Source organism: Lottia gigantea (genome assembly GCF_000327385.1).
Source record: "Lottia gigantea unplaced genomic scaffold LOTGIsca_6, whole genome shotgun sequence".
Classification (NCBI taxonomy): Eukaryota; Metazoa; Mollusca; class Gastropoda; family Lottiidae; genus Lottia; species Lottia gigantea.
In genome coordinates this window covers 2,030,198-2,045,259 of record NW_008710049.1, presented here as the reverse complement: position 1 = coordinate 2,045,259, position 15,062 = coordinate 2,030,198, and the positions used below count along the sequence as shown (strand labels likewise).

General features: G+C 34.3%; 1 protein-coding gene across 1 annotated transcript; it reads left to right on the top strand.

Annotated features, from left to right (window-relative positions):
• Nucleotides 1-8,755: 8,755 nt before the first annotated feature.
• LOTGIDRAFT_154660 (hypothetical protein) lies at nt 8,756-9,356 on the top strand (the record flags this gene model as incomplete). The annotated part of the gene is made up of 2 exons (XM_009063859.1): nt 8,756-9,050; nt 9,148-9,356. 2 exons carry the CDS (start codon nt 8,756-8,758, stop codon nt 9,354-9,356), a joined length of 504 nt encoding a protein of 167 aa, XP_009062107.1.
• Between the last annotated feature and the right edge of the window lie 5,706 nt (nt 9,357-15,062).

Genomic DNA, 15,062 nt, shown 5'->3' with positions numbered 1-15,062 from the left:
GGTTCTGAAATTGAGCTCGTTGAGCAGGTAAAGCAAATAATTCGACGGCGAAATCCCTTTAAAAGCCACTTTATTCTCATCAAGATCAATTTCATCATTTGATTTGTTCTTACTGTAACAGAGATATGTTTTTATTAGGTATTATTGTTTTAAATTTCTTTGAGTGTGGCAAAAGACTACCATAGTATTGACATTGCGTATTTTGCAACTTTTTACCTCAACTTCACAAACATGAACTTCGTCGTATACCTTGACTGCATTTGTCACTATTCTTGTTTGTAAATGCAGCGATTTAATTAGAATTAGATTAATTCAATACAGCCAATCAGAGGCATGCTCTTTAGCTATTGCTTTAGTGTGGTCTGTCTATTCTGAGATCTTTTTATTAAGTTTTACATAAATAATTCTATTTGCTATTCCCGGTTCGAGTGTTTGTCTACAGCCTATTTACTTTATTGGAACAAATTCGTTTAAGGCTGACAATTTAAATTTGATTTAAGTTAATCTAATTGAGTTTTTCTCTCACTGTTAAAACGATCTACCTTATATCTTGATTAAATCTGTAGGGGAGAATCACGTCAGTATGACAGTAATAGAATCTCAGAAACAAGATCTATTTTAGGGAAGCTCTACAATCGATCTCCAAGAAGACATTGGAAAGATTACGAGACAATTGTGGGTTTTCAGATTGGACAAAGGCTACACTGAAGTATTTTTAATCGGCTTGAAATAGTCTTATTTAGACTTAGTTCAGGGGATGTTTTCGAGTTATTTATCTCAGAATATCCCTCAGATTATAGCTTAAAACTTGGTGGAGGGGATTAGATTCTTTTTAATAAACAACAAATCTATACATTTCTTTCAGAATCAATACACTTATTCACCAAATAAAGGTCATGTATAATTAATCATCAACTTTTTCTGTTATGGAAGCTAAAAGGTTCAACAGATTATGAATGATATACGCTTATCTAGATTAATTACAGTTAATTTGATCGACACTTCTTCTCGAGTGGTTCACACTGCCACAGGAATTGATAACTCGCTTTCTCTTTCTAAGAGTTCACATAGATAATATTGTATATTTGGTCATACACAGGTGACGCTGCTGGTGGACAAAACTGTCCTGGTAGTCATTCTTTATTAGTCCATTGGGTCCATGTGCAAATCCTGCATTGAATTTGAGCTTCACTTCAATATGTGACGGGTATCGCAAGCAGGACAAATCGATCGTATCCCGAATACCGGTTTTTACATGGAAGTATGACGAATGCGGATGTGGTTTGGACACGATGAGGACAATTCATGCTCACCCTTCTGGAAGACATGGTGTCAATTTCGACTAGGTATGTCCACATACCTAAGATTGTTTATCGGGTTTTGGCACATTTGTTACATGTATGATAAAATTGAAAAAGAAAACGTATGATTTTGATACATCTCGTTTATAATACGCATTTACATTAGAGGTGTTTATTATCCTCGGACGAACTCATCAAAGGTGACGACTCTATGTTCGCGAGTTAATGCAATTTTTTTTACTATATTCAATATCCGAATTGACCCTATGATATAATTATAATATATAGGTTGCAGTATTAAAACTCTTCCAACAATATAATTATCATGTAGTTTTCAATCATCTACTCAGTTGTACATCGCAGTTGTACGACCCTCAATCTTTCTAAATGATAATCAGCACGCCATAACATAGTCCGAGAAAGCCTCTGAGCCGATATTTGGAAAAAAGACAATTTCAAGGATTGTCGTATTATTGGACCTGTAACGGATAGGTGTAAAAAGGTTAATTATTGACAGATTCGCTTAAATAAATATGTTACGAGAAATATTCAGAGAATGTTGACAAATTATACTGTCGTTTCTTCCACATATCCGTGATACACTTTAGCAGGTACACCTCGTATATGGGACCGATGAGAAATATTCACGATGACACGTAATTTTCAAACAGAAAACTGTAGGTATCTCGGAAAGTGGAGTCGGGTCTGATATATTTATTTGGGGACGTGGTTTTAATGACGATGAGTTAAGCAATTCTTGGATATTTGAAAGTCGACTACACTGGTTAAGTTCCATCTGTTTGGAAGACTCTTTCTCTACAAGAGTCTTTAATTCATGTTTTGTCGTTGAAGATATTTGATTTTTTTTTTAAAGATTTAATCAATTTGTTTTTGAAGTGAATGTGTAAAAGCTTTTGTTAAGCTTCTTTAATAACGAGATTTATGATTAAACTTTCTTCAGATTACATAAATGATTCTTTTGTTTTCATTGTCAATTATGTGTTTTTGGAGTCATAAAAATTCTTAGTGAGTTCGTTGTGACACTGTACATACATAACCTAGTTATAATTATGTAGAAATAAAGAGTAAAAAAAAGAAGAAAATTACAAATTTTTCTTTGAGAAAAAAATCTTCGAAAGATGTTAAAGACATTTTCAGGAATTATCTTTTAATATATTCCATTCAAAAATTTTTCCTGTGCTGTATAAAGAGTTAACGCAAAGGATATCATGGGTCAAAAGAAGTCGTTTTCGGATTTGAACAAAACATTCCAATTGGATCCCAAGCGTCTTGGAAAAGCTAGCCAATAAAGCTATTGGTGAAATGATGGTCATATAACAATGATTGACTTGAAAACATTCATCAGGACTGGTTTGAAAACATTCATCGCGAAATGAAGTTCATGAAACAAGGATTTACTTCTTCTGCTGACAATACTGTAAAAAAAAAATACCACCAAATACAAACATAAACCGATCAACTATAAAACTGAGATATCCATTAAGTCACGATTCATGTTTTACAGAAGCTGCCACAGCCAAACCCCGTGTCATATTGCTCTATGTATTTATAAGATATTATGTTCCAGATAACAGGTAGAAACCAGAGTCTAACTAATATACTGTTACTTAATCAAGATACCCTAATAACTTTTACTGTCTCCCAGAAGAAAGAAATAACAATACCAATCTGAAACAGACTAATATTGATATAGTCATCATTTCAATATTAATGAAAATACATTGATTTAGCTAGTCTATCGATTTCTTCTGTAATACAAACAGGTGTAGAGAATAATAATCGATGATGTTTATGGCATACGTATTTCCTGTCATTTTCTTACATGAAACGTTTGAGCTTTGTCCTGGTCCATATATTGTAACCGATATAACTGGCCATATACACCAGTTTCTCCTCAATATTCCCTGACAAAATCAGGGTAACCATTTGCAGTTACATATAGGCCTACACACTGTGTTCCCCAACTATTACTCTTTATTAAAGGGACAGATGCGCCAGTTTTTTAACAACATTAATAGTGCTCACAGCTCACCGTCGAATTTGAGCCTTAAAATCTGTATGTGTGTCCAGAATTATCCGCGTTTGAAAGTTAAAAAGTCTTTTCTTGTGACACTGCCATATATAGAAATGAGATATTTTTGATGGAATTGTGCGATTTTCGTGCATTTCTAGTACCAATTTACCAATTTACATAATATTTAACACTCAAGTGAATCCCAAAATGGCGCATCTGTCCCTTTAATCTATTGTGCACCTTTACCACCCCTATCATAGTAACTATCTAGAGGAATATCCATGTACGGAGCTATACATCGTATCCCGAATAGGGATTTGACGGGTCTTTTAGGAAGTATGACATACAGGGGCGTGGATACGGAACTATAGTGCTTCTTTACACTCAAAATTGATTTGAATAAAGCTATAACTATGATGCACCCATTGTCGTTATTCACTATTGTGATGAGAATATCTCTGTTCCATACAACAGATGAACTCGTTTTTACCAAATGATGTAACACTTTCAGGTTTTCACCAATATGATATTGTCTTGCATGACGTTTCACCTTTAGAAAAGAAAGAGTGTTAGACAGTGATTAAAATCAAACCTTGAGAATGTCTCGCAGGTGAGTAATTATAGAAAAACTTTAAGTTCACTTATTTTCCATGAAAAATGAATGAAGCACCTGTCTGGAATGAATGAGTCTAGAAGTGTGTCTAATCACGACTCGAGTTAACAGTGGTCATGTAGGGACCGCCATTCCATTCTAACTAAATTCAGAAACACAATGTAAAGTATTTACTTAAGGTCAAATAGATGAACTATATAGGCTATAATAAGTCTTTTTGATAGGATGAAATCCCAGAGGAAATTTTCACTCTAAACCATCCATATTGTTTAAATGGCTTAGTTTTGGTATTTATTGCAAATTAATTAAATGTGTTCTAGTGCAGCCTTATTAAAATCAGATCAAACTTTTGTTCCCTTTTTTTAGCCGCTTCAGTAAGGTTCTAATGATAGCTTTCTTGAAAGTTCGTCAAATTAACCTGATAAACACCGCGTCACAAAATGCCAGCGAAATGCCTGTAGAAATTTGATAGTTTAAGCAGAGATCGTCGAGGTAAATTTGACGAACGTTCAAGAGGGCTGTGTCAACAGTAAAAGCTAATAAAAAAACGGAACGAAAGTTGGGTCTAATATTAATGAGACAGGTTCAAGAGATATGCTTTTCATCGATAGCATATAACATTAAAACGATCATATCGTGGCCACTCCAGTAAGGAGAACTATGCCAAAACGGGATGTTTCTATGTTCTGAAAAAGTGGGACTGTTCCTTTAAAATGTGTGTTCGTTCCTATATGTTGTTGAACGTGATATGAACTATAGTGACAGTAATTCTATATAATAATATCATGGTGTAATACGAACTATTACAAGATCAATAGTTCAACTTTTTACAGAATTATCATTATCAATAATTCATACCTGTTTTCTTTCTTTTATTATATTAGTCATGGTTCATATTTCAGACAGGTCTTTTTACGCAGGTCTTTTTACTTCACTATCAGTACAATTAAGTAAAGAGGAGTTTCGCTCTTCAGCTTGTCAAAATAACAACTAGCTATTATTTTCTGTGATACCGGGAACGTAGATATAGATATAGATACAATATGGATTTTGTCACTTCACTCAACCCTATGAAATCCATCATATCCTCTACGCCTTCGGCTACCCAAAGTCCAGGTCAGTTTACACTACTAAGTACTAGCATCTGTGCAAAGCAGTTGATTCTTATCTAGTTCTCTCTTGTTTGTATGAGCCTCGAATAACAGATTATTAAAGAGATGATCCGACTCTAATGCCCGACCGTTCAAACACTCAGATCTAAATGAAAACTATGTAGAGCTGATTGAATACATACTTGTTGTCAATATCCAATCAAGCAGGGTTAATAATGAATCAATCTGAGTTCACGTTTCATCTTGTTACATTGATAGCATCATTATATTGACGGGAGATATCTGTGATTGGCATGACCAAATTAAAATTCCCCAGGAATAAATACGAATACATGATAGACGAGAAATTACAGATTACAGATGCCAAGTCAAAGACAAATCAAAGACAGATCAAGTGTTCGAAGCAGACGTATTGATATGGCGACTGTAGAATCAAAATTGAGTGTGGCTATGTAACATTAGCATTAGATGGTGAAACTAACAATTAATGTTATATCTCACCGACTATCGACGCTAGATCTGACTATCAATACAGGATCTGACTATCAATCTGACTACCAATGTTAGATCTGACTATCAATGCTAGATCTGACTACCAGTACAAGATCTAACTATCAATACTAGATCTGACTACCAATACAAGATCTGACTATCAATGTTAGATCTGACTTCCAATGCTAGATCTGACTATCAAACTAGATCTGACTATCAATGCTAGATCTGACTATCAATACTACATCTGACTATCAATACTAGATCTGACTATCAAAGTTAGATCTGACTATCAATACTAGATCTGACTTTCAATGCTAGGACTACCAGTACAAGATCTAACTATCAATACTAGATCTGACTACCAATACAAGATCTGACTATCAATGTTAGATCTGACTTCCAATGCTAGATCTGGCTATCAATACTAGATCTGACCATCAATGCTAGATCTGACTATCAATACTACATCTGACTATCAATACTAGATCTGACTATCAATGTTAGATCTGACCATCAATACTACATCTGACTATCAATACTAGATCTGACTTCCAATGCTAGATCTGACTTTCAATGCTAGATCTGTCTATCAATACTAGATCTGACTATCAATACAAGATCTGACTACCAATGCTAGATCAGACTACCAATGCTATATCTGACTATCAATACTAGATCTGACTATCAATGCTAGATCTGACTATCAATACTAGATCTGACTATCAATTTTAGATCTGACTATCAATGCTAGATCTGATTACCAATGCTAGGTCTGACTACCAATGCTAGATCTGACTACCAATGCTAGATCTGACTACCAATGCTAGATCTGACTACCAATGCTAGATCTGACTATCAATGCTAGATCTGACTACCGATGCTAGACATATTGCACTGCTGATAAAACTCTTATAGTTGTATCCCATAATCAGAGATAGATAGCATGAAGACAATTCGATTCAATGTTGAAATTAAGGAGACGAAAATCGAAGACAGACATTAAATTAAATAAGCAGATAGATAACCTAAAGACCTAAGACCAAATCGTTACTCCAAAATTTACAGACAAAATGTACTTATAAGATTCAGACCTGAAGGGAGTTTTTCGCCAATAAGGGTTTTGGGTATTCTTAATTATTCATATTTAGAAACGTTTTGGGCAATTTTATCGCATTGCCAGAATAAGAGTTTTTTTCACATCATACATGTCTATTTGTTGTATAGTATTATTATGTATTCATAACATGTATGGTAATTCTACAACCTTCAATACAAGTATGATATCGGTGATCCAATGTAAACACACACGACTCTGGTATGAATACGAAAATAATAGATTGATTAATTGAATTAGTAATCAATAGACATCACAATCGTGTGTATTGTATACCAGGTCATTTATACAGCATATAACTTCAGTTTATTTCCCTTTCTTTGTCACATCTGGTGTCATTGGCAAATCTTATTGTACCCAACAGCTGAGTTATATTGTTCAACAGCTGTCGACAAAAAAATCACTGCTACCAACGTAAGATCTGAAGACAATATTCTAATACAAAGTAAAAATGGGTCCGACATTGCTTATACATTGGATACAATCTGTACATGAACAGCTACGACTATAAATATTTTAGTAAGAAATATTAGTGAGCGCAGACGCTATTGTCCATTCTGCATATGAAAAAAGGCGAGGAATGAAAAATGTTAAAATATGAAACACATATAAGTAACACATCCGAACGTAGTTTACAACCATTTTGAAAATCTTCCTCGACATAATTAGTCCAATTTTTTGTAGAATCACATTTGAAGTCATTTCTAAAGATTTAAATGTGATTTGAAGGCTTTGTTGAAATATTATAAATATGATCAAAATTCGACTTATTACGTCGAGGTAGAGATTCAAAATGGTTGTGAACTACGTTTGTCTTGCAAGAACCATACGTAGTTTCGTATCACTCGTGGCCTTCAAAAGAAATATCTAATGCTTAATTTTACCAGGCAATTACAGAGCCATGTCTCCTGATAGTTTTAAAGAGAGAAGGAAGTCTGAAGAGCAGTAATCATCCAGTTTTAGTCTCAGTTTAATTTTAATGAAAAGCTCAGAACGTCAATAAAGTAATTATAACACGTAACCATTTTTGCTTTCAACTATTTCCCTAGACTGTAATGATCGATGTCTTACCTCACTAGCAGCTCGTCGTCTGCGATTTTCTTGGCGCCATGCTAGAGCTGTAAAACTTTCAAAGAAACTTCCGTCTGATTCTTGCACTCTGAAAAAAAGATGAATTTGGCGTTATTTAGTACATTTATGAATGTTTCATTACATCGATCAAACAGATTTGTTATTAATTGTTATAAAACTGTGAAATGGAACAGACTCCACTCACTAATCAGTGAAAGACTGATATTGGTTGAGTCTTTCGTAGTCGACTCCCTTTTTAACGGATTGTAAAGATGTTTTCTAAACTTTTTATGTGTGTTGGAGACACTGATAGCATCGATGCGCCATTCCAATTTTCAGTCAGACATCTGTGGTTAGTGCAATTTGACTAAAAGTGGACGCTACAGCAAAAACTGCTATTAATATACAAGGACCTTTCTGATAGGGATTATTTTTTTTTATGAAAACTTCTTTAGATTCATTTCATTACTTGGAAATCGTGACCACACTTTCACAGATCAGTTTTACAATGAAGGCACCAATTACAATTGTATAAACGCATGTTATGATACTTCATCTGGATGACCTGATGACTGAACAGGATTTGAATCAGCTTCCACATTATTACTATATTATATCTTCTTTGTTGATAATGTCTCTTTATAAAAGTATTATTATATACTCGTATTACTAGAGTTTGATTAACCTTTGAGCAGTAAAGATGAAATGATGGTAGTTTAATCTCGAGATTGAGTGAGAAGAGTAAATTAGAGAAGATATCTGACCAGTTCTTTATTAATTATTTATATAGTTATTGAAATAGCCATTATACTGGCGTTTATTTACTGTCAATGTCGATAAGGTATATATATTGGATTCAAATTAAAATAAGTACGAAGGAAATATAATCAACAAACCAAGAATCTTTCTAAGGATAATCTGAGCTTGCAATGAGTGTGCAGTTAACGTGGACAAGGGTTGGAAAATAAGTCCTTACAATAACATTCATTGGAAATAAGACACAATTAGAGCCAAATGTATGCAGCCTGTACAGCACCAGAATCAATAATCGGTACAGCACCACAGTCGATAGTCTGCACAGCACCAGAGCCAAGAATCTGTACAGCACCAGAGTCGATAGTCTGCACAGCACCAGAGCCAAGAATCTGCACAGCACCAGAGTCGATAGTCTGCACAGCACCAGGGTCAAGAATCTGCACACCACCAGAGTCGATAGTCTGCACAACACCAGCGTCAAGAATCTGCACACCACCAGAGTCAAGAGCTTGTACAGCACCAGAGTTACGTGTCTGTACACCACCAGAGTCAAGTATTTATTAAATAACCGATTCAAGAGTCTGTACACCACCAGAATGAAGTGTCGACAGACACGACCACACAATTTCTCTGCATCTGCACACAAACAGAGTTGGGAGTCTATACATCACCAGAGTTGAGAGTTTGTACAGCACCAGAGTCAAGTGTCTGCACACCACCAGAGTTGAGAGTCTGTACATCACCAGAGTCAAGAACTTGTACATCACCAGAGTCAAGAACTTGTACAGCACCAGAGTCGAGAGTCTGTACATCACCAGAGTTACGTGTCTGTACACCACCAGAGTTAAGTATTTGTTAAAAAACCGATTCAAGAGTCTGTACACCACCAGAATGAAGTGTCGACAGACACGACCACACAATTTCTTTGTATTTGTTATCAAAGCCAACTGTTGACTAACTTAATGATTCAAACTGTCACTGAAATGGATTTCCGCCTGTCAGTTGTTTGAATTCAGAATCTAAAATAAGCTCGAGTAAATAAGGCACATCTATTAACATTCGTCATATATACATGTATTCCTTAAATATAGTTCTTAATGACTTTCTATATTTAGTCTTGCTTCAAGAAAAAAGGCTATTATCTTTGAAAAAGAACGGTGTGTGATGGATGGTTTTTACATGGTTCGTCTCGGAAACTGTTAGATGGTATCGAGGTCAATAATACGATATAATTATAATCTAACTATGAATACAGTCAAAACATCATCTTGCTAATCTCCCAAGATTTCTTCAGAGAAAGTGAGAGATTTTAGTTTAATTCTGATTACGTACCTTGTACCCAATTGGAAACACAATTAAAGGCAATAGTCCATAGATAATAAACGAGTCCTGTGAGGAATTCGCTTTAAAGCTTGATTCCATTTTTAAAATCCATTAAAATGGTGTGTGCCGACAACTAGACTTAATTGTATCAATTCTCGTGGGCACCTGATGCTGCTATAAGACTGTGTTTGACAATTCGGCATTCCTTTGAAGATTCCTCCTTATTAATGACTATTCTTCAAGAATCCTAAAGCATGTTTTATTATTATTGCCTGGTTAAATTTACTACCGAGGAAAATAAAATAACTTTCAAAATCGGATTCAATTATAAGCTTGATATATACGATCATTGCCATGGCACAGTGACACACCTTTTGACTTGTTCTAAAAGCCTAACTGAAAACATCATTGAAATGTCAAGATAAACCGATCGGTATTTAATGGAAATGGTCCATAATGGTGCCATTAGGCATCTCATTCATTACAGTAAGTTTTGTATTTGAGAGCAGACATCTAGTCCATTCTCAAAAGCATCAGAGGTATATTGTGCGTTGGGCAGAATCTAACCTACATCAGTAAATGAACGGCAATCCAATATGCCACCAACTGAGCTATCCCTATATCATTGAAGAAGATTTGAGAAATTGAGGTTAAAAGAGGGAATAAATTAGACAAAAATATTACAATATCGATTTAACGTCAATCTTAATATTCTTTATATGACAGGTAGCAAGTACTTAAGTTTAATATTCTTTTTTTTAACTTGGCCTCCAAATGTCCGACTTAATAATTATTGAGAAATCTATTTCTAGATATTGCATGATGATCCATTAGCACCAATCTTTCAGACTCAATGTGAGTGAGGAGATTACTCGCCAACATTTTCCCATAACTGTTAACAACATTTTCTACAACATAGCATCTATAACATTTTCTACAGCATAGCATCTATAACATTTTCTACGGCATAGCATCTATAACAACATTTTCTACAACATAGCATCTGTAACATTTTCTACAACATAGCATCTATAACAACATTTTCTACAACATAGCATCTATAACATTTTCTACAGCATAGCATCTATAACATTTTCTACAGCATAGCATCTATAACAACATTTTCTACAACATAGCATCTATAACAACATTTTCTACAACATAGCATCTATAATAACATTTTCTACAACATAGCATCTATAACATTTTCTACAGCATAGCATCTATAACATTTTCTACAGCATAGCATCTATAACAACATTTTCCACAGCATAGCATCTATAACATTTTCTACAGCATAGCATCTATAACAACATTTTCCACAACATAGCATCTATAACATTTTCTACAACATAGCATCTATAACAACATCTTCTACAACATAGCATCTATAACAACATTTTCTACAACATAGCATCTATAACATTTTCTACAGCATAGCATCTATAACATTTTCTACAACATAGTATCAATAACAACATTTTCTACAACATAGCATCTATAACATTTTCTACAACATAGCATCTATAACAACATTTTATACAACATAGCATCTATAACAACATTTTCGACAACATAGCATCTATAACAACATTTTCGACAACATGGCATCTATAACAACATTTTCGACAACATGGCATCTGGGCAACATGTTGCTGAAAATGTTGCCAGTGCGTACAGTACTTTACGCCCCAAACATACTTACTAGGCGAGGTCAGAATTTGGATGATGGGGGAAACGGTCAAGTCTATCAGATGGGACAATAAACGGAAGATGCGTAAGAACGTGTTCGCTACATTTCCAGGACAAAATCAACCAGATAGACATTAAATGTGCTAAATAGCCACCATAGATAATATTGACAAGGCCACGAGTCAACGAAAAGAGTAAGCCTAAACGCTGCACACTGCAGACAAAATTTGGAGATCAGACACTGAAATATACGACTTACTATTAAGCCAACTAAATATATATACAACATGAAGTCTGAACTGAAGTTGATATGAAATAAATTTATTAAATTCTAGATAAACTTACAAAGAGACGATCCTCTACCAATGTTTTGACATTTACATTTGCTATATAGGGAGATGGTAAGATATATAAACATACTGTTTTCAACATTAAATATTAGATATCATAGTCACTGAAGGTTGCAGAGTCTGTATAGTTCCTGATAAAAACCATTCCTTTAGTGCTTGTCAGCTATCATAGATATAATATCTACCATATACTGATACCAGTCAACATGTCCTCGAACTCTTAATTTCTGAGCTGCTCATCTCACTTGCATGTCAACACTATTTTTTTTTCTATCGTTGGTGATGTGTAATATTGGAATACTCTATATTAATTATTCAGCAAGTCAGAAAGTGATACTTTAGGTCATATTCCACCTTCTAATGTCAAAAGTTTTTTTCGAGAATCAATATGCACCATAGACAAATAGGATAAATCTGTACATTTTGTTATTGTTCACGACGTTCTCTCAATTAGTTTGGAACAAACAATGTGAGAAGTTTAATGAGCAAACTCACTTTTAATGTTGTCCTAGAGGGACTCACCATGGTTAATAGTTTAATCGGTGAAACGTGCTCGTTTACCAGCGAACATCTTATCTTATGGCAACCAAATTAATTTGTTATGAAGGTAGGTTGGCTATGCTACGTATAATACGTTCAATTATTGTATTAAGTACAGTAAACAGGTTATACTCATTATCACATAATAGTCTTCTGTCTGAAATAACGGGTACCATTATTAGCATCAGTCTGGTGCCAAAGTAGTAAGTCTTATTCGTCATTAACAATTGATTTGCCTTCCCTTTCATTGCTTTCCTTGATAATTAATTTAGTAGAGGTCAAAAGGTCGTTTTATCTTAAGACTACATCACTATATTAGCAACAGTTTGCAATCAAATGCCATCTAAAAAGAAAAACAGGAGATATTAAAGCATAACGAAACTAAGAAAGTGTGTCTTTAGTCTCATGCTGTCCAATCTTTATAAGTCTATCAATAGCTTACACATAGCTCTTTAACTGATAAAACTATATCTCTTAATGGTACTGAATGAAACAGGAAGTAAAAAATTTCCACTAAAATTGAGGAGAAACAAACATTTCAAGGCCCATCGTGTCTGTTGTTGATATATGAAACATTCGAGACAAAAGAAACACCATTAAACCATTATAACTAATATGTGTCAGACTTTGTCACAATGGAAGATGATATAATCGGTCGTGACAAATAAAACAGCAAATATCAACCATTGGTTTCTTTACTTTGTTCTATTGGCTGCCAACAGCATAAACACGTCAGGCTAGGTCAAGTGAAATCACCGTGACCTATATCAATGGACAATAAAAATAAATTAAACGGAAGTGGTAGTAGACGGATTATTTGAGGTTTAAAAGAGAAGAATGAAAGATGAAATGGTAACAATGGTGGAATTAAAGTCTGGTGTTTAATACTAATGGATAATAGACAGACGAGAAATGCCAGTTTGAAAACCTCTCACCGGAAAGATGACATTATCTGTCTTCTCCCAAATCTCTTATTATTGCCCTAAAATTTTTTACTTTATCTAGACTTAAACGACCTTCGGAAGTGTTGTATACGCCTGCTGACTTAATATTCTGATGGTAGTGATACATCAGATACATATTATAATGTCAATGAATGTGAAATTAAACTCGAGGGCAAACACAATACTATGCTATTGATATGATGACAGCAGGAGAAAAATTTTAAGATCAAAAAGGGTAGACGAGTTTTCTCAACTATCTTTCTTTTCTCTTTTCTACTAATAATAAAATATTCGAAAAGTTGCCATCTTTAAATATGTTCTGCAAAGGATGATAGTCCTATCCAACATCATAAAACCCCTTAAAACACATTTTATTCCATCAAAAATATATGGAAGATAAACCAATAGGGGCGAATATGCAATTGAAAAATGCGTTGAATATTCGGAAGAAGAGAGAAATATTTTGGTCATATTTCATACAATAAAGGAGGCAATTAAGCCAAACTTTTTCTGGTGAGTTTCTTGATGAAACGCTTGTCAAAAACAGTTAAAGGCATATGATTGTCATCTTTACATTGTCAAACTATTACGAACTTGACAATGTTAAGCTATTGCGAACTTCACAATGTCAAGCTATTACGAACTTGACAATGTTAAGCTATTGCGAACTTCACAATGTCAAGCTATTACGAACTTCACAATGTCAAGGTGTTACGAACTTTACATTGTCAAGCTATTACGAACTTTATTTATACCTTGACTGACAAACCCACCATTCGTGTATCACGGAATGCAGCGATTTGATGCCTCGACAGAAAGGCTGTAATAGTAATGACTTTGTGTTCATAGACTTTCTATCGAAGTCTCTGATTGGCTGTATTCGCTATAGTAAAATCCAATCAAATATCTTCATTTAAAAACTTTCACGACACAAGAAAAGTAAATATTGAAGTCAAGGAATTAGTATAAAGTCCATAATAGCTTCACATGAGATGTACCCTTAACTTTCTGCTTAAAGCAAAACATTGGAGATGTCTTAAACAGTTTTTGAGGAGATTCGTGAAGTTCAAATAAAAGTTTCAAGTGATCAATAGTTGTACTACTTTCCTTACAATGTATCAAAGTGTTTTCTTTTGTTTTCTTTGGATAAAGTCGTTAAAAGGGCTATTGATCTAGAAGGGTCTATACCGGAAGTACATGATGTTGAACCATTGTTCAATGATATGACATATTTCCGGTACCGTGGTTCTATTTCCGGTGTTCTAATTTCTTAATAACTGTATTTTTCTTAATAATTATATCTTTAATCGATATATTTCATCCTGAGAAAACACAATTATTTACATTAAACACTGCTCTAGTCTATTTCTCTAGAGTAATCGTTTGTAATCTGACTATAAATAGAAGTATAAGCCGATCTAAAGTACACAATGCATCACTCCTTTTCCATAAGCGCTACCTGGAATGTTGAACAGTAAGTCATCTCAGTCCATCGCTGATTGGGAAGATAACATTAAATCTGACTGTAAACATCAAGAAAACTACTATGATATGTACATCAAATAGAATGCAAATCAGTGAAACGTCGAAGCTAACAATGTAACAATGCCCTATGCCCCTATCTGAACACAGTAAAACAATCACTTTAAACCCCGTTCACCCACAAGACTGTCCTTCTTGTTTTATTTATATAGACGGGTATGGAGTGAGTATGAG